At 34.0% G+C, this 27,920-nt stretch overlaps 1 protein-coding gene across 10 annotated transcripts in view; it reads left to right on the top strand.

Moving 5' to 3' along the window:
- KLHL13 (kelch like family member 13) overlaps nt 1–27,920 on the top strand; it is a 201,091-nt gene that overhangs the window by 128,092 nt on the left and 45,079 nt on the right. For 7 of the 10 annotated variants that reach the window (XM_032258331.1, XM_032258332.1, XM_032258323.1 and 4 more), the window contains one exon: nt 27,398–27,539. In XM_032258331.1, the coding sequence (XP_032114222.1) occupies nt 27,398–27,539 (142 nt within the window). Of the gene's footprint in view, nt 1–2,791; nt 3,849–27,397; nt 27,540–27,920 lie in introns of those variants that run through there. The other 3 variants (XM_032258326.1, XM_032258329.1, XM_032258325.1) reach the window with 3 other exon arrangements.

Raw genomic sequence — 27,920 nt, 5'->3', positions numbered from 1 at the left:
CCAGGGAATTCTGTGTTATAAGATTTGGCTCTTTTTGTAGATTTGGCCAAGACCCATCATTGTCCTTTATTACATCTCTGAAATATGCTTTTCATAGGTATTTTTTAACTGATTAGGTAATATTCATAAAATGCGTTGAAGAGCTTTTATGTGTGTTGTCTTTCTATCCTGTTTTATGCAATTGTATATAATAAAATCAAGTGTTATGTGATCAAAATAAGTGTTTCCTATGATGTGACCAAGGGCTTTTTGACATTTACTATTCTAAATATTAAAGTAGTAGGACACTGAGCCTGCATAAAATTATACTTAAAATATATGCTTAATCATTTTTGTTCATTCCATAGGTGAACACATTTTTAGTTATAGAATGTAATGGGAATTATAATTATACTCCATAGTTATGACTGGATTCTCCACCAGGGTGGTAATAATTGATTTGTTTGGATGCTGCTGATTTGTAATTGAGATTATTTTACCTGGCTGAAGTTTATCTCTAAATGATATGCGAGGAATAGTGTTGTTAAGTGAATTAATAATGTAAAGTATTGTTCATGAACTGTATTTCTGATTAAAGGAATTATTTTTAAGCACTTTGGCATAATAGTTGTCAGCTCATGAAAGGTAATTATAAGTGACTTAATTTATTAAGGGAAAAGTGAGAACTGAGTATATATATATATATACGTCTCCACCATAAAACATAATGCTTTTAGGGTTTTTAGGTGTTTTGAGTGCTGAGGATTGGGTGTAGGGAGGCAGTCTTACTTTCTTTTCACTCTGAACAAATATTCAATTTATTGGAGTACCACAAAAACAAATATTGAATATTAAGTCTGCAAGGAATCTAGACTGCAAATTGACATAGAAGACTCATAGTATTAGATGGCTTCTTTGGAGCCTAATGAAATTAGACAAAAAATATGTTGGTTTTTTGAATCAGTTGAGTGTTTATAGAAGAACAGTAACTTGAATGTTTACAGTAAAGTGGTCTTCACTTGTTTGTGGTGGTTCCCTTTTTTGAGAATTTGAAAAACTCTACCTTAACTTGCCTGTTTTCTACTCACCAATATTTGAGAAGTCTTTATGAACAGATAAACTGCTGGAAACACTTCACTGCCATGTTTTTACACAGGTTTTTGGATCTTTATTATCAGAAGGTGAAGTAACATTTGCAATTACTGCTTTGTAAAATTTTCATAAGCTGGAAAATGATTGAATCTCCTTTCTAAAACATCACCTCCCTACTACATGATATATACCTGTTTTATGTTTTATATTTTTAAATGTTTTCAAATGCTTCAGGTTTTGAAAATTTATTTGAAACTTACTGTGGAATGAGACATTTCAAACTTGATATGTTCATACCTGTGTGTGGCTGTGTGTGTGTGTGTGTGTGTGTGTGTGTGTACATTTGTGTGTGTATTTCTCCTTCTTTGGGTTTCAAATAAGTTGCCCCTGCTGATTATACCTGGGGCATTTTTGCTTTATAAGCACTAATGATTATTACAGAAAGCCTTCTAATGTAAAATATTGACTATAGTTTATGCATATTAGTGGCAGGTTTAAACAAACTTTAAACTATATTTTGGCTACTAATGCATTGATAAATATTCCTTTCTCTGATTCCTTTGACGATTTCTATGAGTCCGTTTTGTGTGTGAGTATTAAAAGGAGTACATAATTTAAAACTTTAAATTGCTTGACTTGGTTTTGGGGGGCTGTTTCCTTTGTATGCTAGGTTGAACAAAAATTGTGTATGAGGCAATGATGGTTGACATATTTTAATATTTACAGAGTCCACATTTACTTGTCAATCTTTCAAAATAAGCTTTCTCTTTCCATGCATGTATGTATGTATATATATATATGTAAATACTGCATGTACATATGTTCTGTGCTTCACAGGAAAATAGTAGTTTGTCTTCTTGCCTTGATATTGATCTGTATCTTAAAAGGAAGGTATTTGTGATTACCTTAGCTGATTTCACGCTGTGTTTCTCATATATTAAATTTGGTATTCTGGAATTTTTGAAAATAGTTCCTTACTGTGGAAACATTCATCTGTGCTTCTAAAATATAGATGAAAATGCCTCTTAGGAGACTAAATATCAATCTTTAAAAACTAGGAATAATTTGGAAAGATTATCTGAAAGTCAACTATTTAAATTGGAAGCATGAGTTTATTGTTTGGATACAGACTTGAAAGTAAATATGAGTTCTTTGTCACTGCAGTGATTTTTTAAAAATAGGTAGTGGCTTTCATGTCAATCGTGGTCTGCCTTTACTAAGCTTGCATTGATGGAAATGGATAATTCTATTTTTAGGTAGAAGCTGAAGGGTACTATGATTGTGAATTGCCTATATCAGGGGTAAAATTCTTTAGCCTGTAAATAAAGAGTTCAGCATAGTACTCATTTAACCTATTTTCACTTTTTAGAATTGTGTAGAAAATTCGTGAATTTGTTTTGGTGCTTTAAACAGAAGCTTAAAAGTCACTTTCTGGGCATTTACAATACCATTTTCTGGCAGTATTTTGAAACAATGTAGATGAACCCTTTATTTGCTTTCATGAAATACCTCAAGCTGCCTTTGACAGCAGCTTCAATTTTTGAAGCTCCTTGACAATTGCTAATCCCTAAAGGTTACCGGACCCCCTGCTAAGCTTTGGAGTGGTCCCTGCTGGACACCTGCTTGGCTAGCAGCCTAGGTCTTTCCTCTAGGCAATTTGTGAGCTGTTTGTGGGGGAGGGAGGGGAGGAGTAAGTGGGGGTGAACAAGAGGGGAAAAGGGAGAGAAGGGGAGGGCAGCATTGAATTAGATTGTTGATAGCGTCCCTCTGAGGACTGCTATTAAGAGCATGCTACTCTGTACTTCTCTGCTGCAGAAGACAGAGTGATATTTGTGTAACCACAGCATGTTGTAAATGTATGAGATTTTGCTCATCCCAGCTTGGAAATAATAGGGAAAGGAGAGCAACTTGAATCAGAAGCTACTAGAAGAGCGTGCAGAGTTCTGCAGCAGTTTATATTTGTTCTTACATTTTGCCTTCTTCTAGCTGGAAAACAGAGGGACTGGAATTTTTGAAACGGGCTTTTCCCATAATGGCATTCTTGTATTGTGTGGCCAGAGCTTGCACAGGAGGAAAGCAGGCTGCTGAATTTAGTCACTGATCTCTATTAGCGGTGGCCTAAGGCTATGCTGAGGTTTATATCCCATTTGTATTGTTGCAGCTCAAAAGAAGATTGTTCAGAGGATGACAAGTGTATTCTGAGTAGGTATGTTGTTTCATTTTCATATGAAACCTATCTATGTTTTTTCTTGCTACTATTGGTCAGAAATCAGGCTAATAGGTGCAGAATGTAGTACAGTGCTGCAGTATCCCTGTTAAGGTAGAACAATGGTATTGCAAGCTTAAAAAAAATCCTAGCTGCTTTTATTAAATAAAGCCGCATTGTATGGTATGCACAGTGCAGTCTTAAAAAATCATACTGCAGTCAATGCTTTTCTGGCACTATTGTTGAGTTGGAATGATAGAATCATCATATTGCTTTAGGGGACAGAAGGATTTAAGGAGGTTCCTTGCAGCCCTATTTTACAGATTGGAAGCATCGGTTTAAGGGCACTGGCTGAATCCTTTGCTTGTTCTCCGCGGCAGCCACTGCTGTCAGTACAGTGTGGAATGGAAGTCCTAGTTGGTAGTCTGTTATGGAAACGCTCTTTACTGTTATTGTAGTACCGTGGTGACAACATGCCATTGAAATGGAAAACGAGCTCTCCTGCTATCTGGAAATTCCCAGTTCCTGTGCTTAAAACATCCAGGTCAACTCCACTTTCTCCAGCATACATGTAAGTGAGAGAAAATAGGATATTAAAGTGGGATTTCATTCATGAGCCTACCTTGTGGCAAAATGGGGGCGGGTGAACCCCCAAAAAGCAACATGCAGAAACCCACAGGATTAAAAACCTCAAGCTTGATTACATTTAAAGATGTTGGCATGCCCACATTTCATCATTGTTTTGTTTTCCTAAAGTTTACGTTTATTTAAAGTGTTTTCTCGTAATCTAATTACCAATGTGAAAGTACAAAGGTATAACCAAGAAATTGCAAAAGAATTAACTTTAATCTTTAACGTATGTTGTATTTGTTTGAATTTTTGAATATCTAAAACACTTAGGGTGACTTCTTTTGTGTAATGGCATTAAAAAAAACTGATGATTGACGGTGGTATGTTAAATATGGAAATAGCTCTATAGTATTTTTTCATGAATTAGAAACAGAGTTAACATTGATCAGAAAATGAGTCTTTTAATTGAGACTTTAATACTTTAGTTGTGCATGAATATTAATATGCTTGATATTACATCTTTTAGTTTTATCATTCAAGTTCTCAAGTATAAGTTTGAATTTGTGCAAATTCTATCTCTATGAGCAGTCACTTACATTATAGGGATTGAAAAAGTATTCTACAAATGTCTGTTTTAAAAATGTATTTTAAGTAAATATGTACTGAAGTGCATTGGGAAGTCTTTCTAGAAGTTTTCAAAATTTTTGAAAATCTTTTTAAATTTGCAATGTGGCTTTGAAGGCAAAATCCAGGAGATATAATAAAACATTCTTTTAAAGTGTTGTTCATGATCCTTTTTGGTGGAGGAAAACCTAATTTTTTTTTAAAAAAGATTTGAAAAGAATGTCTTAAATTTGAGTGTTCCTTTAAAATTTTTTATCAGTAGGAAATATGTATATTAATATTTATCAGTAGGAAAGATGTGGAAAATTTCTCCTGCTTAGGTTAATTATGTATTTAGAACTGGGGTGAGTTACCATTTTTTAACTTAGTTTTTGTTTTATGTGAGGTTGAGGTGCACAATGATATCTATCTCGCTTTTTGAAAGGCTTTCGGATGCTGAGGAACTGTGGTTATGCTCTCAGTCCAAAAGAAGCAATTCTCTGGAAAGTGCTGAAAAATTAGGCTATTTCAGAGTTAAATCCTGTCATCATTTTATTTTCAGACTTTTTTTTTAATGTTTCTTTTCATTTATGCTCCAGGTTATTTTTATCTCTTTGGGTGTTAAACTTTTATTTTCTATGAAGTAAAAAAAAAAAAAAAAAAAAAGGCTAGTTTGTAAAAAGAAATCAGCTACATTTGTTTTTCAAAAGCTGTGTTTGTCAGAAGCACAAATTAATGGAAGTGACAAGTTAATGGAGGTGACAAGTTAATGGAGCTCTTTCAAATAATTTGAGAAGATAGGATGCTTCCTGACTTTATGCATCTTAGCTGGCAAGGAAAGACTAAAGATTTACCAAAAGCAACTTTATTATAAAAACAAACCAAAACAAAAATCACTAGGTTACAATTAATAACAGCTATTAATGTTTCTCATATGCCTACTATATTTTATTGTCTAAAAAATCCAAATTGCAACCCTTATTGCAGCCGATTTGTCAATTTTTACAGATGGTGAAATAAATGCCCATATTTTATTAATTTATACTAGCCACAAACTCAGATACAACTCAACACAACATTTTAAATTAATCACTTTCTTCCTTTTAAGTACTTACCTCTTTGACCTGATGATACGAGCGAATCGATTTTACGAGACAGAACCTACAAGATATCATAGATCTTGCATGTTGACTCTTGGTTGTTGGTTGTACACGTAGGTAGAACGGAAAAATATATTTGAAGAGCTTGTAATAGGCTAGAGTGTTTTGACATTGTAACAGACTATTTTTAGATTATAACACTCTAAATTATTGAATTGGTCTTAACTTATTTTTATTTATATTTATATTAATAATTAATAGCAAATAAGTATGCACAGATAGAAATATATGTGAAATGTAGCAAGACTAGCTTGGGGAGTTTAAATCAGGTTTTAAAATATATTGTTTAGTTTTTGATCGTTTTAGATCACAGTTCATTGCCTCATTTGGCCAAAAATAAAAACATCATGTTTAACATGTTTTTCTCATCAGTACTTCTCTATATTCCTGAACACATTTACACACAAAATGTTACTTAAGTATAGCATAATTTCACTTTAAAAACAATACAGACTAAATTAGATTACTGGGTCAAGTAACATTATATTTGGTCTCACAATTGTTTGGCTGGCACACATAGGTTTAAATGGTTATTTGTGTCTTTTGGGTCTAAACTCTGCATTGAAATGGATTAGGTAAATTCTGACTCCTCAATAAATTGTGATATATAGGAAACTTACCTGTAAAATCATGTATAAGTATTTAAAGTGTTACTTTGAATATAGAATTCTTTACAGGTGATATAAGATCTTTTCCTTTGTATGCTTGTGTAGCATCAGTATTGGTTTGTAATGTTTTATCATTATTTACTGTGCTTTGTCAAATATACATGATGTGGTTTTCATTGAAGACTTGGGTACTTTGTCAAAGATGGAAATTTCAATATAAAGTATTTTAGGTTGTAGTAAAAATGTGTTACAGTGATTGATTGAGCATGTGTGGGAAAAATCTAAAGGCTCTTTACCATCTCTTTCTAAACCCAGTGTATGTGCTGCTTCACTGTAGCTCTTCCATTGATGCTACAGATAGGGCAGTACTGCTATGCTAATGAAAGCTACAATAGAGAATATTTTACTTACTGCAAACATTGAACAGAAAGACTATTTTATCTTTTTCCTTGTGGGTTTAAAGTCCATGTTTGTTTTCTTTCTGTGTGTTTAGAACTTGAATGACAGTTGAAATGTCCCAACATTTTCAAGATTTCTTTATGATAAAGACTATAGTATTTGTGGCAATATTAAGAGAAATAGCATTTTATATAGCATTTAAAAAATTTTGCTATAATGTCATACTAGAAAAGTGGGGTATCTTAAATACAAAAGATTCAGGAAAATAATGCTTTAGTCTCTGGATTGATTGATGACCAAATAGTCTTTATTGGGTAGATATATTTTTTCAGCTTTAGATTTGAGCACTTGTAGGGTTGTGTGCTATCCATGTGGATTTCTGAAGGGATTGTCTTGATAGAAATTGAGTACTTGGTGACATGTGTTTGCTTTGCACTCTGTTCAACAGTAGGTTGACGTTCAACCTTAGCCTGAGGGAGGATCTCCTGGCCAGTGTAAACTGCCTTAGTAAAGACTCTGCCCTTGATCGGTGCAAACAATATAAATTACTCTGTCATTTTGCCTAAATTAATAAAGCTGAAAGGGCAATCACATCTAAGTGGTTTTATGGTGTTTAGGTATTCACTGTTTTAAAACAGCAAATGGTTCCTTCAGGCTCATGTTATAGGGTTAATGCCTTGTTAGATGCTATGGTTCCTTCAGACTCACGTTATAGGGTTAATGCCTTGTTAGATGCTAAGGGCACACTGAAATAGAACAAAATTAGCACTAGTGATCCTTTTATCTTTTCTTTTCCAGCAGTGAGTTTTGATAATAATAGTGTGGCAAGGAGGAAGGCAATTAGGTAAGAATTAACCAGTGAAGTATAACAGTGAATTCTAGCAAGACAGACACTGTGAGACGTTTTCCTTAGAATGTTACCTTTCTCAATATAAAAGACAATGAATGTTAGTGAACTAGACTTGTTCTTTAGTCCTTGCACTTACGTTCAGTTAACTTCCTATTTATGATTATTTTGTTTAATATGTAAAAAATAGTTTTATAGTAAATGCCAATAACACAGCGTTTTATAGCAATTGCTACTATAATTGCTTCAATAAAATTCAATACCTGGAATTTCCTGAGAAAAGGGTGAATGTATTGTAAAAATGCTCCTTGTCTGTAGGTGATTCACAGCACAGACATAATAAAAATATGCATTTTCTAAATTTGACATGTTTCTATCCCCTAAGATTATCTTTTTTTCCTCTAATTTAGCAAATAAAACGTTGTGGTTAGAGAAATCTTTCTTATCTAGCAAAATACTTATTAAGTTGATAATCTCAAAATAGAAAAAAATTTTAGTTGCTTTCAAAACATAAACTTTTACTTATTTGTGTCTACTTAATTTATTTTTACTACATATGAACAATCTAACAAAATTATATGGAAAAAGAACACAACTAACACCTAAGACAAATTAGTCTGCAGTTTTTGTGGCATGTTCTTTGGGAGTTTGCATTGTCTGAGCTTGCAGAAGGACTAGATTATCATTTATTAATGGAAAATCCTAGAGATAGAAGTGACCTTAGGGGTCATTTAGAAAGTCCCAACCCCCTTTAATGCAGGAACTCATTCCATGACACCTCTGGAAGATGACATTCCAGGTCCTTCTTGAACACTCTCAGTGACAAAAAGCTCACTACTTCAGCAAGGCTGCACCCTTCGTTCATGGACAGCTTTTCCTTGCATTGAGCAAAATCAGCTCTTTGTATCTTTTATCTCCTGTTCCCAGTACAGCCTTATAGAGCTTTATAGAAAAAAATGTATTCTGTCTATACACCTAACATACACACTTGGGTGTCTTCTCATGTGGCATGGTTTTCAGACTCTTCACTCTCCTGGATTGTCCTCACATGGATGGTTTTTTCATGTTAATCTTTATATAAGATATCACATCTGAATGTGATGCTCCACATGGGGTCCAACTAGAAGACAGTTCTCTTCCTTTAAGCAGAAGCTCTGCTTGTCTTAAAGGGCCTGAGATTATGTTATTTTTTAATTATAGGATTCACACTGGCCCCTAGTGAATTTACAGTTTGCAAATTGCCTTTTTGAAGGCCTTATGATTGGATTGCTTGCTCCTCATTGTCTGTGTTTATTCTTTTAGCTTCTTCAGACCTTTTAGTCTGAGGAAGCCTGCCATGTGCAAGTGAAGGTAAAATTTTGTTTTAACACCTATTATGTATGTTTTTTAAAAGACCTCTTGAAATCATTTAATGTTAACAGAAAAATATTGCACACAAGACACTTGCGAGACAGACAGCTAGTGTTTCTGTCACTTTCAGATATTTCAAAGACATTCACCAGTCAATAATTATCTAGATTCATTTTTATATTTAGTATTTCTTTCAAGTAATCCCTCCCCCCACTGCAAAGAAACCACTTTCTACAGAGGGAAGAGAGGCAGAATTTCAAATGTCCATACCATCGGGAGAAGTATGGAGTAACTGAGAATTTCACATATTCTACTTGAAACTTATAATATTTAGTTGAGATTTAATTACAGCCAAACTTGGGGAGAGGGAAGGGTGAGAAAGTAATAGGGATAGGCAAGTATTTGTGCTAATGTCTTGCAGTTAAAGAGTTAAGAATTATAAACAACATACATGATAACATTTTAGATTGATACGGCTGCCATGGTGTATTGCTTTATTTCCTCAAGACTATGAGAAAGAGGTGGTATAAACCTGAGATTCTTAGGGAATCATTACATAAAGAAGTTACTGAGTAATTTATTTTAGAAAGTGCTCAGTTCTTTTTCAATCATCTTGTATATTAAGTTTATAACATTCAGCAGTTACTCAATTGTCTATTATGTGCCAGGCATAACTCTGCTGAGGATTAGGGGTATAGTCCTTGCAATCATTCAAGTCATTATTTTTTACCTTCCATGCTATCTTCATTCATAAACAATTAAATTGCTTAATTTATTCTACTGCTGTGAAAATTCAGAACCAAGACAAACAGTTGCAATAAATTCTTGCTTACTGTACTTTCAATATTGATAATGGATTTAAGGGCAATGAAAACACTACAGAAGAAAAATTTGTCTGGACTAAATGAGGAGACTTAAATTGGAGGTAGGTAACACATTTTAAAGTGCTTATTGTTGCATAGGGTGGAAAATGAAGCAATTTATGTTTAAACTTGATAGTTTTTTTTTTAAACAACAAGAATGGAATGCCATTCTTCACATTGGACAGGGAACAATTTGCTGTTTAGGCGTTTTATAGCACGCTAAGGTACATATATTACCTTCCAAGCAGTAATAATTTGATCTCAAACTGTAAGATGGAATCTCAGTTTAAATTAAAATTATATTGTGTTTCTAATTATACTAAAATATTTTTCCCAGCATAACTTACTATGACGAGGGTATCTGTTGTTTTTACCCATTTTCTCCCCAAATTTATGATATGCCAAGGCAAGAACATGCCCAATTTATTGGAGAGCAGTTCTTACAATATACTTCAATGGAGTAATGAAATAACTTATCTTCAATACCAAAAAAAAAAGAAGTTTAAGAACTCTAGGAGATTAAATTTTAATCTAGCATGTATAACAAACAGATACTCTAAATTTCATTAGACATATTTAATCCAAATTTTTAAATGTCCTGGTTTAGTGTAGTTAAATATAATACAATTTATTTTCTTCTACTATAGAAGTGCTAAGCACTTAATTTGGTTCCTCCTGAAAAGCCCTGTAAGGGTATATCTTCTCCCTATTTTTATGAGTAAGGACACAAGATCAGAGAGGTTAATTGACTTGCTTAGTGTTACATATCAAATTAGAAGTTGAGCCAGAATTCAAATTTAGAGCCACATGATTTCAAAGCTCATAATTTCTCCAATGCCTTTTCATTTTTATAGACTTTTGCTATTTTCACGCCATTTATTAATTATATAATACTTTACTGGGTTTAGAAGAACAGAGGAGTTTGGTAGATGGGAAAAGCTTTTGGGTGGTGGTATAGGAAGAGGTTAGAAAGCTTTACTTGCATACTGTAAAGTGGTGAAATTGAAGGAAAATATTGAGGCAACTATCTTTACTTGCTCATATTATATTGGGATTAACTTCATTGTCTCCTGATGTTTCCGTAGTTCCTTGCACTATTACACCATCACTGATTACACACCTTTCCCACCCATAGTAATTAGCTACCATGGACAGTGCTGTAGCGGGCCTACTCTTTTTAGTACGTTCCAAGGCTTCTACCCCAGTCAGTATGTTTAGTACTTTCCTGCTGACATTATCCCACCACTGCTTAATTGCTTGCAAGTACTCAATGAAAAAAAAAAACAAAAACCCAAACTTCTATGTATTACTTTTCTATTACTGCCATATCAAATTACTGCAAACAAATGGCCTAAAATGTCACACATTTATTCTCATACAGGGGTTTTGTTTTGTTTTGTTTTGTTTTGTTTTGTTTTTTGAGATGGGGATCTCACTGTGTCACCCAGGATGGAGAACAGTGGCATGACCAAGGCTCGCTGCAGCCTCGACCACCCAGACTCAAGTGATCCTCTTGCCTCAGCTTCCTTAGTAACTGGGACTACAGGCACGCACCACCATGCCTGGCTTATCATTATTATTTTTTATTTGTGGAAATGAGGTCTTGCTGTGTTACCCAGACTGGTCTCAAACTCCTGGGCTCAAGCTGTCCTCCCATTTTAGCCTCCCAGAGTACTGGGATTACAGGCATTAGCCACTATGCTTGGCATATTAAGTTATAGTTTTTCAGGTTAGAATTTTGGTACTGGTCTCAGTGGGCTAAAGTCGAGTGTCAGCAGAACTGAGGCTCTAGGGGAGAATCTGTTTCCTGTTCATTCCTGTCATTGACAAAAATTCAGTTCTTTGTGGCTGTAGGACAAAGGTTCCTATCATCTTGCTAAGGAACAATTTCAGCTTCTAGAGGTTGCTTGCATTCCGGCCCCATTTCTCCCTCTTTAAGGCCAGCAACAGCAGGTTCAATCATTTTCACACTGCTTTCTGGCCCACTCTTCTGCATTCCTCTTCCATTTTTCAGGACTCATATAATTAGATTAGGCTACATGGATAAAACAAGACACTCTCCCTATTTCAGAGTTTGTAACCTTTATCACATTTTCAGTCTCCTTTGCCATGTAACAACATATCTACAGATTCCTGGGGTTAAGATGTGGACATCTTTAGGAGGTCATTTATTCTATCTACAATAATCTAGTTGAAATTGAACACAATCATGTTAGGCTTACACATGCATTGTAGAAAATGTTCCAATTAACCCAAGTGGTTCTATAAATTTTGCATTCCTATAACTAAACTATATTTATTAATCTAATCTCTGAATCAGTAGTTTTGTTCTTGAAAATTATAATAAACATTGCATAGACAGTTATCAGCCCTTGCAACAATGATTTCCTGGATATATTATTAAAAATGTAATTATCCAGTGACAGAATTATAATCTGGGGTTGTACTGAAAGTGTCATGAAAACAAGTTTTTCTTATTAGAGCTTTTATTGTGACCTACGTTTTATAAAATAGGCACAATTGTTTTGATTACATCGATTTTGCAAGCATATACTGGGATTATAATTGAATCATATAAAATACAGATATGAGTAAAATCATAGATGCTAGTTATTTAAAAACTCTATTTTTTCTTCTTAAAAATGCAGGTGATTTTGAGATCGTTCTCATAGCCCAAGTCTCTTATTAAAAGTTAATTAAGTAATAGTGCTATCTTTTGAATAAAATCATGAAATTAGTTTTCTTAATAAAATTTGATGCAACAAGCAGAATCATTCAGAATCACTCCACTGTTATCAGAGACATTTAAAAAGTACTAAAGTGTGTGCATAATATAAGTTTGTTGATGTTGGTTGCATTTTATTGCATTGAAGAAAAATTTCAAAGGACTCTACATTTCTTTCTATGTTCTCAAAACATTTTCAGTTTATTCAAAGACTGTTCAAAATCAGATTAAACATAAAGGCTACCAGAAAATAATAGTTAATAATTAGAAGGTCCTTGCTTGTCTCTGGAAATTCGAATAATACAGGTTGTTGAGAACCTTAAAAAGATGTTCAAAACATAGTACAGAATTTGCTAGCAATGGCATATGATTATGTAGTTGTTGCTAATGCACTTTAGCCTTTGGTCTTTGGCAGGTCCAGGGGGCAAATGTTGAAATTTTGAGTGTCAGTTAACATCTATTGAGTGAAATAGGAACAGTTAATAGTCATTGACCATTAAACTTGATTCTTCAGCAAGTTACGGCCTCAAAAGGGGCATTTCCAAACTTGGAGGTGCATCCAGGGAAGTTCTGATCTCAGATCTGTTTACCAAACTTTCTAGACATTGTCTGCCTCCTATTATGGCAGGTGCAGGGGCTGGATGGTATTTTAATTTATTTTTATTTTTTGTAGAGACATGATCTTACTATGTTACCAAGGCTGCCGTTAACTCCTGGCCTCAAGCTATTCCCCGTCTCCCACCTCAGCCCCCTAAAGGGCTTGAATTACAGACATGAGCCACCACACCTGGTCTTCTGATGGTATTTTAAATTTAAAAGGTTTAGATGGAAAATATTGTGCTTCAGAGAACTAAAATTTAGAGAACCAAATATGAGGATGATGAAGTGGAGTGGCGAGCTCAGTTGAATGTATGTGGGCAACTGGATTTAACTTGTGCTTATGTGATCCCTCTGCACCTAACTGCACTCCCTTCTTGCTTCCCACATTTAAGTCTTTCACTGCAAGTGTTTCTAAAAGTTCTGACTGATCTTTGCTAATCATTTACGAGTTGCCCTGTACTATTTTTTATTTTCACTTTTTTTCTGTTTTCAAAAATATAGAACTTCTTACTGTTCAATGAGATAAGACCTTGACATCTTAGAATGAGCATAATTATCTCACTCAGGGTTCTTTCAATTTGCAAACTGACAGGAACCTTAGAAATCACTCTTTTGGTCATACCATTTACCTTGAAAGAGAATGTGATATTAATGCCTGATAACTTTTCCTCTATCTGTGTACATTTGTATTTGATGATTTAACCCAGTCTTAACACGTATGTTCATATTTCCTTTTTAAAATACCATTTCTTCAACTGCATTACAAATTAGTGTTAAAGACCATCTTACTACAAAATCTTAACTAGATTTCTCTTTGTTAGATGTGATTATATCAGAGCTTTTCTCTTGTCTGAAAGTGAAAAATGTTGTTAATTAATAGTCTGATCTAGCTTTAGTTTGGGTGGACCTACAAAATATTTGAAATAGAATTTTGAAAAGTATATGGATGACACTAGATTATGAATACATTGTCCAATAGATAATCTCTTATTGTCACCAAATTGAAGTGATTTTTTCATTCATTATGATCACTTTCCTACAGAGGGTGTGTGCATGTAGTCATTTCTGAATGATTCACAGCTAAGCAAAAGTTCATGGAACTGGAACCAAAGGTTTGGTTTTAAGTAGACTGGAGACTTGGCTCATTAATCTATTTTTCATGGAAATATTGCTGAAGCATGTAGATAGATGCAATTGGTGTGTCTTTTTCAAATGGTGTGATGTACCATCACATCATCAAGAGTTTTGACTTTCTTTCATATAATTAAAATTGCAGATTATATGTTTGAATAGTGAATATTGTATGGTTGCTGATCTAGCTTTGCAGATAGCCTGATCTGGAACAAGTAATCCTTTAAAATAATAGTAAGGACAGTTGGTGTTATTTATTTATTTTTATTTGGTGCTTATATGCTATGAACCGATACCCTATGGATTAGAGAAAAAAGTTGACAGTTGTTTTGTTACTGTGGTTTTTGTGAATGACAGAACATGATATCTGTTAGTAGATAATGGTAAGCATTTATTATAATTTTATATCATTTAATTATTTGGAAAGTAATTGATTTTTATTATCATCTCTTAGCAAGCAAGTATCTTGACTGCTCTTTGTTTTCCTATCCTCTAGTGCAGTGCCTGGCACATAGCAGATGCTTAATAAATGTTGATTGTATAAATGAATTTAAAGAATAGTTTTTCAGTCTGTACCTCTGTGCACATCACTTCATGTGAGAGTGTTAAATTTTTCATTTGATGTATGCAGTAATTGAATATTTTCGTTGTCCCTTATTCATGATTTCTAACTCATTAGAATGAGTTACCCATGATTCACCATGGCCTGAAAATAGGTGAGTACTATAGATAATTTGAGAAAGAGAGAAAGATAGCACATTCACATAACTTTTATTATACTATTATAATTGTTCTACTTAGTAGTTATTGTTGATATCTTACTGTACCCAATTTATAAATCAGGTAGTTACGTATGTATAGGAATAAAATGTAGTATATATGGGATTTGGTACTATCCACAGTTTCAAGCATCCACTGGGGGTCTTGGAATGTATCCACCATGAATAATGGGGGATACTGTGTATCATGCTCTTGTCAGAGTAAGTTATGTCTGTATTTCCTATGAAAAGAACTAATGAAAAATCCAGATTGTGTTCATTGTTGCTGATAAATACCATGATGCAGGCACAGACTGAAAGTAATTTTACTAGAAGCAATTTACCAGTGACCAAAATAATTTAGTCATGGTTCATCGAATTGTAATTTGATAAGCAAAATAAGTTTTTTTTAGATCAGTTCTAAGATAGAAACTACTCTCAAAATTAAGCATTCTTTGACTTATTTTTTAAGCTGTTTATCATAATGGAGAAAACTGTTTGAGACATTTGTGTTTTGAAGCTAATATGGTTGATCTTAAATGATAATGTGTTTTGTCTCTATAGTTTGATAAAAGAAATCACTGACTAGGAGAAAAAGGAAACCTGAATAGGGTTTAGGAGAAATAAATTAAAAATTAACACTCAAAAAATATTTACATTTACTTATGTTCTGAATTTTTTATACCCAAAAGACTTCAACCTAACCATAAAGATTTAGCTAATATTAGATTTAAATTAAATGAATTTTCCTTCCATTAAAAATGATTAAATACAATGGTTTTTACATATTACTTGTTTAGCAATAGACAAAAGCGCATAGCTGTGAATATGTAAAAGCAATATATTCCAAAGCAAAACAATTGGCAGTTTGTAAGTAAATTGGGATTTTTGTTTGTTCTATAGTCATTAAACAAATAGTTATTGTGAATAATTTGCTGGAATGTACAATTAGTTAAGGAGGGCTAGGCTAGGAAGCCTTGACTTCAAGCATATAGGATTTGGCTTTTGTTTGGCAAGCAGTGACTCACTGAATACCTTTGAGCAAGGGAGTGCTTTTCTGAGCTATAAATACAATCACAGTATGTAAAAAGACCATAATGTATGTGAAAATTATACTTAAATCCAAGTAAGAGATGATAGAGACAAGAACTATGGTAGAGGCAGTGAGAGTGGAGAGGCATTGAAGGATAGGAGCATTCTAGAGAGAGATTTGGTAGAACTTAACAGTTGATTGGACATGGGAGATGGGGAAGAACCAGTGGTCAAAGGTGGTCAAACTATTTTATCTATGGCTCTCTTGAATGTATAATATCAGGATACATCGAGATTACTGAAATTTCTTCTAACTGACCAACCTTTTAGGAATGGTCATTAAGAAATAGGTATGTAGTCAAATTCATTACCATTAAGCATATCTTTAACCTATGAAAAGACTGGATTTTGAAGATGTAGACATGATGATTGTTTCAACAAGTAGCTCTCGGAGATGGAGTGAGTGAGGGTAGTAGCATTTGTCCAACTAGCTAGGCAAACTTTTAACACCTTGACTCCCTGCTACTCTCATCAACTTGGTGACTCTTCTCCTCTGTGTCTGCTTCTCACCTGCAGTGAGAATCAGAAATTATAGTTTGGGGTGTGAAACACTGGTTTAAAGGACTGTATAAAAGGAAGGAAAGGAATACCTCTCCTTTTTCATTTATCTCACATAGATTCAGGTAAGTACATTATTACTACTTCATAATTCATAGATTGCTTCTGCAAAACACATGTACATACAATCTGAAAATGCTCTACTTAGCTTAAATTTAAAATTCCCATTTAAATGACCAGGAGATTTGAGTGTTTGATGCCTACTATGCCATTTTTACCACAATTATATGTTCTACCAGGAACACATATCTCTCTTTTACCAGAAGCCATGGTGTTTATTTCTTTTTTTTTTTTTTTTTTTTTTTTTTTTTTTTTGACGGAGTCTCTCTCTGTCACCTAGGCTGGAGTGCAGTGGTGCAATCTCGGCTCACTGCAACCTCCGCCTCCCAGGTGCAAGTGATTCTCCTGCCTCAGCCTCTCAAGTAGGTGGGACTACAGGCGTGCACCACTACACCCGGATAATCTTTGTATTTTTTTTTTTTTAGTAGAAACGGGGTTTCACCATATTGGTCAGGTTGGTCTCGAACTCCTGACCTTGTGATCTGCCTGCCTCAGCCTCCCAAAGTGCTGAGATTACAGGCCTGAGCCACTGCGCCTGGCCACCATGGTGTTTCTAAAAATAAACATCTTGCCCAGAAAGAGACAAATTCCTTGATGATTTATAATTTGGAACAGCCCCACCCTAAATCTCCAGTCTTCCTTCCAGGAAAACATTATAAATTTTGTAAAGAATTTTTAATATTTTAGGTAATGACATATAGTCATGACAGATAGATACTTTGCCCAGATGACTCATTCCTTAGAGTTACTGCACCATGGGTAAACACTTATGGTGGTTTTGGTAGAGCAACTTTTGTTATTCACATTAGTAGAGTTGTCTGTGGCTAGATCCTGGAATTGCTCTGTGATATGGACTGGAATATTATAGTGATCTTAATTAAAATAGCCTTCTAGGGTATAGCAAAATGGTGGATCCTGATGACATTTTAGGAGAAGAATAAGGAACCAGTTCTAGAGTTAAAGACTACATATACACCCTTGGAGTATGATAACTGAATATGTAGATAGGTGAGAGGGGTATAAGTAACAGTAAAGACTTTTTGTGTCTCTTAACAACCTAAGGACTTGTGGCCAGCAGTGAATATGTTTCTTTATGGGAAGCGTAGTACAAAAGGGATAAGTTGAAATCTTATAACAAAGTTTTGTGGAAAAAAACCCTTAATGACGAGGCAGATATGCAGAAAAGGGACAATAACTTTAATGCTGAAAAATGATACTTAAATTAGAGTCTTTGCTTCCATTGAGCTCCATATCTGTGATGAGCTTTAAAGAACTATCCTAAGAGCGATTCCCAAACTCATTAGGTTGAGAGCCTGTCTTTTTCTTTTTTTTAAATTATCCTTTAAGTTCTGGGGTACATGTGTGGAACATACAGGTTTGTTACATATGTGCACGTCTGCCATAGTGGTTTGCTGCACCCATCAACCCTTCATCTACATTAGGTATTTCTCCTAATGCTATCCCTCCCCTAGCCCCCATCCCCCAAAAGGCCCTGGTGTATGATGTTCCCCTTCCTGTGGCCGTGTGTTCTCATTGTTCAACTCCCACTTATGTGTGAGAACATGCAGTGTTTGGTTTTCTGTTCTTGTGTTAGTTTGCTGAAAACGATAATCTTCAGCTGCATCCATGTCCCTGCAAAGGACATGAACTCATCCATTTTATGGCTGCATAGTATTCCATGGTGTATATGTGCCACATTTTCTTTATCCAGTCTATCATTGATGAGCATTTGGGTTGGTTCCAATTCTTTGCTATTGTGAACAGTGCTGCAATAAACATAGGTGTGCATGTGACTTTATAATGATTTATAATCCTTTGGGTATATACCCAGTAATGGGATTACTAGGTCAAATGGCATTTCTGGTTCTAGATTCTTGAGGAATCACGACCCTTTCTTCCACAATGGTTGAACTAATTTACACTCCCACCATGTAAAAGTGTTCCTATTTCTCCACATCCTCTCCAGCATCTGTTGTTTCCTGACCTTTTAATAATCATCATTCTAACTGGTGTGAGGTGGTTTCTCATTGTGGTTTTGATTTGCATTTCTCTAATGACCAGTGATGATGAGCTGTTTTTCATGTGTTTGTTGGCCGCATAAATGTCTTCTTTTGAGAAGTGTCTGTTCATATCCTTCACCCACTTTTTGATGGGGTTGTTTGTTTTCTTCTTGTAAATTTGTTTAAGTTCCTTGTAGATTCTGAATATTAGCCCTTTGTCAGATGGATAGATTACAAAATTTTTCTCCCATTCTGTAGGTTGTCTGTTCACTGATGATAGGTTGTTTTTTTATTTTTTTATTTTTTTGTTTTTTTTTTTGCTGTGCAGAAGCTCTTTAGTTTAATTAGATCTCATTTGTCTATTTTGGCTTTTGTTGCCATTGCTTTTGTTGTTTTAGTCATGAAGTCTTTGCCCATACCTATGTCCTGAATGGTATTGCCTAAGTTTTCTTCTAGGGTTTTTATAGTTTTAGGTCTTAAGTTTAAGTCTTTAATCCATCTTGAGTTAATATGCAGAAAACTGAAATTCTCTTTTTTTTATATTATTCTCCCTGTCTTAAAAGTACTGGTTGTCAAATTGAAAACATGATTAATTTGATACTAATTTTTTTCCTACATTCATTGGAATAATTAGAGATGGCTCCAGGCCATTACAAAAATCAAGACTGAGATTTGGTCAATTTATTACCAAATAACTTTGAACATGTAGAGTCAGTGGGACTCTTAGGGTTGCCAACTGTATTTCTTAAACACGGAATGCAATGGTTATCACTTTGTGAGCCTTACTCTTAGATTTTTTTTCATGTTTCCCCTTAAAAGATAAATAAACATTCTCTTAACACCTGGTTATGAATTACTGACTTTGTGAAGTTGAACAGAACTGGGAAAATCAGAAAAGGATAGGATTTTCACACCTTTTAGCAGTTGATTAATGATTCTCCTATTCCAAAATAGATTTGTCTCAGTATTTCTAATTGGTTTTGAGTTTGTGGAAACTGCTTCTACAATAAAATCTAAAATTGGATAACTCAGATGTTTGAATATTTAATAAAAATCTTAGGAAGGTGAAACACAGTTCTTTCTTATGCTTTTTGATTTTAATGCTCTATAGCAAAATAGTCAAATTTTAAAGTTGATGAGCTACAGATAATAGGAGTAAAATGGCATCTTGATTAACAAATCCTCTGGAAGCAAAACTGACCTGGGAATCGAAGGGGTTGAAACACCCATTCCCAGTTTCTTCATTTTTGGATTAAAGAAAGAGAAGGCGAGCTCACTGCTGCAGATACAGAGACTTCTCAAATGGTAGGCTGGGTGTTAGCTTTGGGGTTAAGCATCCCTCCAGAGGGCTTATGCCTCACCAGAGGATTGTAACTATTTTCTCTGTGCACTAGGAAGGTGACTGTTGACAGTGGTGAGAGCACATGCTGTTTCTCCCAGCCCACTTCTACATATTGCCATTTCACTACCACCATTACCACATGTGCATTCTTTTACCTATGTGGTTTTATAAAAGCAGGGAAGCTTTGAATTCACTTGTTTGTATAGTAGGTATGGAAGCAACATTTAGAAATTCATTCCTCTTTGAATTATTTTTAAATTATTTCATTAGAAATAAAATAATTATCTCATTCAGAAAATAGAATGGATTCTTACATACTCTACCTACCATTCATCCATCCATGTATCCATTTATCCATCCACCCATCTATCTACCTACCAAACTACCCATCTACTTATCGTGCTTTCACACAAATATAAGAAATATGGAGAATGAGAAATGATATATAAACTAAGCTTTCTAAATAGAAAACATTTTTGGTGAAGATGCATGAGACATGATGCAGTTTAACTGGTATATAAATTTTAAAAGGTGAAGAGACACAAGTCTTGAAATATGGTAGGTAGAGGGAGCAAATATTACTTTTGAAGTTCTTTAAGGACAAGATTGAGATATTCAGTGCAAATGCCTTTTGATTTGGGTAATTAACTTTCATCCAGTTATAGTTATCTAATGGAATATCATTTGTCTGGCCCAATTCCCTTATCTGCGTCATAGTGTATATCTGTTATTGTGATGGTTGGCATTAGAGTTCAAAATCTGTTCTTTTAAATGTTGATTTCAATATGTAATTTTCTCCCCAAATTTGATCTAAGTTATTTTCTAGGGTTTACTACTTCCCTATCCCATATGTGTTGGGAGAATAGCATAAAAGGCTTTTAGTGTTGGTATTGTTTTTATGGAAATAGAATGGTAAAAGAAAGTGACCTTCAGATTGAATTAATTAAACCAGAAAATTACTTGTCTATAACATAATGTATCTCTCTGATATCCTCCTTGTGCTTATAAATTAAGCATTCAAATGCTAAGTGACTTATAGCCTCTACTGTCTGCTATTTTTAATTTTTTAGGCTTGGTATAAATGGGAACAATGTGGGCTCTGGATTCAGATGTGGATTCAAATCATAGTTACCAGACCCATGGCAAGGCCCTAAACTCTCCAAGCTTCAGTTCCCTGTCTTTAAATGAGATTATTACAAGGATTAAGTAGGATACTAGAATGTGCCTGGCACAATGCCTAGTACACAGCAGGTGCTGGGTAAACGATCTTATTCCCATGTTAAAACAGACATAAGCTATTTATTAATATGATTCTATTTTAAATGTGACAGACGTATGCATATAAGAAGCCTGTGCAGTAGCTTCTTAGAGCCCGTGCAATAGCTTCTTATAGCCTTGGAAAGATAGCAGCTATTTTATAAAATCTCTTCTGTAACTAAAGAGTTCCATTAGTGAAATGATTTCAAGTAGATAATATATTTATGTAATTTAAAAAAACTACAAATAACTAACAAAAGCTTTATCTTTCTTGGTTCGTTTCACCTCATTATGAAGATATATTCTTTAAACAACACTTAATTTATGCCTTATCAATAGATGTTAGTTATAGAGTTTCAGGCTCATTCTTCTTGGTATTTGAAAAAGAAAATAAAAGAAGTTGCTATGATATTTATAATTTCTTTGTGTAATTATACTATAAATGACATTTTAGTTGGGAGGCAAATCTTTCAATATTTGAAATTTTAAGTTTTTAAATTTTTTCAACAAAAATGCCAGGCATTTAAAATAAAAATTATTTTTTATACATTAATTTACTTCATGAGTTGGAAATTTTGTTTCCAGTTTTTTCAAAACATGTTTCTTTTTTTCATAATGAAAGTTGAGTATGTGTAGACTCCAACGTGTGTGATATCATTCAGCTTTTGTTTGGGAAGTGTGGAGAAAGAGAGGAGTAGAAAAGCTATTAATATCTTTAGAACTCAATGCAGAATGAATACTTTGACTCTATCTGAAAAACCAATGGAAAATGGCTTCTACCATCTTAAGTTTTTAATTTATTTCTCAAGGGTGGAAGGAAATACCTTGACAGATTTAGCCCTGAAATTCAAATGAGTATGAGAACAGGTGGTGAAATTTCTTCTCCACCTGCCATGCAACTTTATCACAAGAAATGTTTCATTTAGCAAATGCTGCTGCTAGCAGACACTTCTCTGTTTCAGAGCAGAAAAACAAATGGATGGGAAGTACTTCTTCGAAGAAAACCTTTTTCTTGATTTTCTTTTTAAATTGTGAGTGTGAGCAATATGTATTTTATTTTCCTGGGGGTTGGGTAGTGGATAGTCAGTGCCTTGATTAACCAACCTGTTTTGTTGTGTTGTTAAACTATTCATAGCTTTCTTGTTTTTGTTTTCATTTTGTCTTGTTATTGTTGTTCCTGTATACCAACCCACTGGCACTAACTTTAGTTAAGGTAATATCGTTAATCTGGGAACTTGAAATATCTATATATTATACTTTTGACACTAATGCAAGAGACTTTTTTCTTTTTTTTTTTTTTTTTTTTTTTTTTTTGAGATGGTGTTTCACTCTGTTGCCCAGGTTGGAGTGCAGTGATGCGATCTAGGCTCACTGCAACTTTCACCCCCTGGGTTCAAGAGATTCTCCTGCCTCAGCCTCCTGAGTAGCTGGGATTACAGATGTTCACCACTACACCCAGCTAATTTTTGTGTTTTTAGTGAAGAAAGAGTTTCACCATACTGGCCAGGCTGGTCTCGAATTCCTGACCTCAGGTGATCTGCCTGCCTCGGCCTTCAAAAATGCTGGGATTATAGGCATGAGCCATAGCACCCTGCCTGAGACTTTCATTGTTTTGTTGCAGCGAAATTGAGTTTTTAGAATATATTGTTAGATAGAACCTTTTTTGGTAATGAAATGATGGCAAGTAAAGCACTATGAAACAAATGGGAAACTAAATTGAAAAAAGTGTTGTTCATATACTTTTACCTTTCTAGCTTTTATCTAATTAATTTCTTCCTTTTCCCCCTCAGAAGTTATAAACAGTACAGGAAAGTGTAGAGAGCAATCTTTTATTCATAGCAATATGAAGATGTTGCTTTTTATTTGATGTGAGCTAGATATTAATGTGCCAATGCATGAGTTGGCACAAAAACCCTCTATGAAGAAAAGTTAAGTGTTTTTATTGTGTTTTCATGATAATAATTTTAAGAAGCACTAAAATGTTCCTTTTTCCTTGACAATGAAATTTGACTTCACCTGGGTTTCTGTATAACATGAATTGCTATTTGCAATGATAGAAACCAAGAAATTGAGGTACACATTTTGTAATTTATCAAGATGATATCTTATTTTTTAAACACAATGGCACTGGTTTCAGTGGATTACCATGGGATTTATTTAGGTATGGAGCTTGAGGAGCATTGAAAGGTTATTTGTGGCTTTTGAGCCACATGATGCAATTAAGAGATGCTTTTTCCTTCCCCGTATAGCATTCCAAGAAACATATTTGCTATAATGAATTCTAAGAGTACATGGTTCTCTACAGAACTTCTACCAAATTAAGCCTCTACAGAATGTTTCATTGAAGAAGAGATATTTAAATCAGATTAGCAGAGCACTCTTGCTGTGTCCTACCTACCAGGACACAGATACCAGGACACAATTCTTCATTGTCTTGATGCTTGCTGTTAAAAAAAACACATTTGTCCATTTAGTGAGTTTTAAATTTCCTTTGAAAAAATCCATTTGGATGAACAATTCTATGCAGACAGCAGTAGGAATTTATTACATGTTTGCACTAGCAATATTGAGAGTATATCTTGTACTCTGATAATTTTGCAGGTTTAAAGATACAATCTTTGTGTTAATTGTGTTAATTTGCATATTCTGGAATACTGATTAGGTTGAACATTTTTCTGTCTGCTAACCATTTGTACCTTGATCTTTGTGAATTGTGCACTCATATCACTTACACGTTTCTCTTGGCTAATTTTAAATATGTGGACATTTCTAGGCAAGATTACAATGTTGACAGCCCTTTGTTAACATATGACAATGTCTTAGACATTTTTTTCCTTTGTCTCTAAGTGCAGTGCGGAGAAATGCCACAGTCTGTGTATGTTTGGTTTGAACACATTTACAATGCTTTCAGTAAAATGATCAGACAGTGCCTCTATCTCTAAGCTAATACTCATCAAAAAAGTAATTGTTTTCTTTTAGGAAGCACAGTTGAGTGATTCATGCAAACTTTGTGAAAGACTGCTCTTGTGCTTTATGGTTGATCATTGTTTCAAGAATAAGATGTGTGCTGTGGTGATGGGGTAGGCGGGGGTGGCATGCAGACTGTAATATGGCAGGGAAAAGAGAGGTTTAATTTTTAGAAAGAAATTTGTTAATATAGTCTCTCCCATGAGTAATTTTATATGGTTGGTGAAATGGGACTATTTAGACAGAATTTGCCAGATTCTAACTTAACATGTAAAATTGGATCCAAATAACAACTATTTTATGCAGATTTAGGAAACTATTATTCTTACATGAGCTTATGTAAAACCAAAGCTTTGCTGCATAATTTTCTTAAAAAATTCAAAGCCATTATCTACTTATTTATTATTAGACTTGAGTTTTCAAATTGATGGGCCTGAGGAGAGCAGATGAATTATTAGGTAGCCTTGGAAGAATTAGTGGTAATTAATAATCCTGCTGTGTTTCATATTGCTAGCATTACCTCATGGATTCAACCCTATGACTGGGAAATTATTTGAAACATGAAATTGCTTGTGAAAAATTTTCATGAGACAGTCAATTCCTTTATATTTGGATTTCTCAACTTTGGCACTTGACTTTTTTTGCCTGAGAAACTTTGACCTAGAGAACTGTCCTGTGTTTTGTAGGATGTTTAGCAGCATCCGCAGTTGTGACAGTGAAAAATGTCTGCAGATGTTACCAATGCGGGGGTGGGAGGAGGGGCAAAATGCCTCCTGCTCCCCCTCCCCACATTGGAAATGACTTGTATGTATATTGTATTTAACTATATGAGTTGAAAGAAAATCAGATTAAAAAGCTGTTATTTTTTTCTTGGAATTACTCAGATAATAATTCCTTTAAGCATAAATTGATATAATTGTGGCTTGGGGTTTGCAGAGAAGTGTTATCTCCTTGCAATGTTGAAGAGCAGTGCTCTTCACATCCAATCAATAAACTTATTAAAGGGGAGATAGATGGGAATATTGAATCTGCTATGAAGGTTAACATGGCATGTACTGTTACCAATGCAAAAATTAGTAGGGAGTGTTGTGAATGTTAAAAAGTCAAAAGATACTGATAAAACATAATGAAAAAGATAACTTTAGTGCAGGTTTCTTCAGCTTTTGAAGTAATTAATTTAAAAGGCAGGCATATTATATTGCCAAGAAAGGGCTGCATTTTCACTTTCTGTTAAGAGCAAGAGACAAATGACAAAGTAAACAAGTTGTTATCTGTGTTTTACTCAAAAAAGCAATTTCCAGGAAATGTCATAGTGGCAATGTGAATTCAGCTTTACTCCCATCCCTTTTACATCTGCAGTTTTATAATAATGATAATTGATGGTCATTTAAGCACTGCATAATAAAGAAATGTCTTTGGAATGATCTACAGAAAGAAGATTCTGTATTCATTCAGAGGACATATATTAAGTCTCTCGTACCAGGCTCTGTGCAGGGAATACAGAAACTAATAAAATGGTCTGCTTGAATATCCTATTAATATAATTCTGGATGAATAGACATTTTCTGGTTAGGGATACCAGTCACCATCAATCAATTTCTGACTTTTCCAATAGATTCTGTAATTGTAAGCGTCTGTCCAAAAACGTTGTTTAGAAGTGTGTGTATGTGCTATACATCACAAATATAATTTAATTCTCTTTAAAGCTGTCTCTGAAACTCTGGTGGAAGACTATATCCATTTTCTTTTCTGCTTTTTAAAATCTTATTCTCTTCTTTATTAAATATCCATCAGAATTAAATTAAACATAGTTATATATTATTAATTCATTTTTAGTTATACTATGGCTCTAATATCATTAAGATGAATTTATGTCACCCTTAAGGCCAGACTTTTTGCTAATTATTACAAGATTTAAAACCACTTGGTGTCATAATTCAGAAAGCAGAATCTTTAGTATAGTCTTTTTCTTGTTATAACTGATCAACTTAGTTTATAGGTGTAATAGGAAAAAAAGGTGAAACCATTCTGATATTGGATAGCTCAGTTAGACAGTTGAAAAAGCAAATAATTCTAAATTGAGTAAATTACAAAGCAATTGAAGAGTTCTAACATTTGAAAATCTGCTTTCCTTCTTTTTTCTTAATGTCTATTTTAGCAGTGTTTTTAGCAGTCTATATAATGAATATGGAACCAAATTCTTCAGCCATGGGCTCCCCACCTTTAGGCAGGTGATCCAGAAATTATTTTAGCAATGTATGCTTATGGAGAAACACAAGATCTCTTCTAAGGAATGATGGAAGGTTGTTAATCATGGCCCATTTTTAGTATAATCTGAGATTTTTAAACTATCAAATGTATTGTCATATTCTGTTTGCAATTAAGTGACCTGCTGATTAAAGTTTCTCACTCTTGGTTATATGCCCCTTGAAAATATTATTGTTGTAATATTTTTATATTATTGTTGTTTATATTTTTAGTATTCATTTCTTTGAAAAGATGGAAATGTGACTAGATTGTAGTTATTAACCAATCTCAAACTGGTAAGAGTTACTGCTAGAAAAAGAAACTATTTCATGTGAAAAATTTTGTTCAGTTGGGATTGATTAAAACTATTACTAAAAACAGAAGAGGAAGTAATACATTAATATATCACAATTAATCTTTTACTTTTATTAATGGGGGTTTGGAGTTGGAATCAGACTAGATCTAGTTTCAAAGCCTGGGCCAGCTACTTTAATAACATTGTGACCCTAGGTAAGTGGTTTTCGACCCTTCTTTATTTAGTCTGTGTATAAACTTATTGGCAAGTGCCTGATACATACTGAGTATTCAATAAATGGTAGCTGTTATTTTTATCTTTCCCAAATTAGGTGTTCCAAATTAATTTTAACTTTAGGCAACACAATTTGATGGCATTGCTATCTAAATAGTAAAATATCAACAGTAATTACTGTGGCCTTTAAAAACTCTGTGACTATAATTTTGAACCACCTTTTAAGTTGATTTCTCAGTTATCATCTGTACTTTCTGTCCTTGGAAAGCATTTTACAATTATACATTTCTTCTAAGATAAAGAGTGGCACAAACCTATAATAACATGAAACAATATTTACCATATTGCATAGTCATATGATTGGCAATAGTGACTGATTATTTTTCTAAATAATCTCATTGTGAATTGTACAAGTTTTAATTTGCATTTCTTTCTTATTTAAAACAACTTTCAGATCTCTCGTGGAAGAGGAAGACCAACACATGAAATTGTCCCTTGGAGGCAGCGAAATGGGCCTCTCATCCCATTTGCAGTCTTCCAAGGCAGGACCTACACGCATCTTTACCAGCAATACCCACAGTTCTGTGGTGTTACAGGTAATTTAAGCTGTCCCTTTGGTAGTATTTACATAGCTTTAAAAACCCACCATGGACTTTTTGGTGCAGAATGTCAATAGCTGGGGAAGTTGTGGGTACATGTGGATAGGAAATACATGGTAACTATTTTTTGCTCAGTTTTGCTGTGAACTCAAAACTGCTCTAAAAAGTGAAGTTCGTTAAATAAAAAATACAAAGAATAAAAACTAACCAGGAGAGAAATCTTTATGGAGGAATGCATACATTCCTGAGGTTAAAAAAATCCTCAGAGTCAATTTTTTGTTTCATTCGTGTACAGGACGTTTTGCTAGTGTGCCATTTTTTTTTTTTTTTTTTTTTTTTTTTTTTTTTTTTTTTTACAGAATACCATGTTTGATTTCA

This window comes from Sapajus apella, unplaced genomic scaffold, assembly GCF_009761245.1.
Source record: "Sapajus apella isolate SASKATOON/1434 unplaced genomic scaffold, GSC_monkey_1.0 scaffold102, whole genome shotgun sequence".
NCBI classification, from domain to species: Eukaryota; Metazoa; Chordata; class Mammalia; order Primates; family Cebidae; genus Sapajus; species Sapajus apella.
The sequence above is the reverse complement of the archived record's forward strand: the minus strand, read 5'-3'. Positions and strand labels throughout refer to the sequence as shown.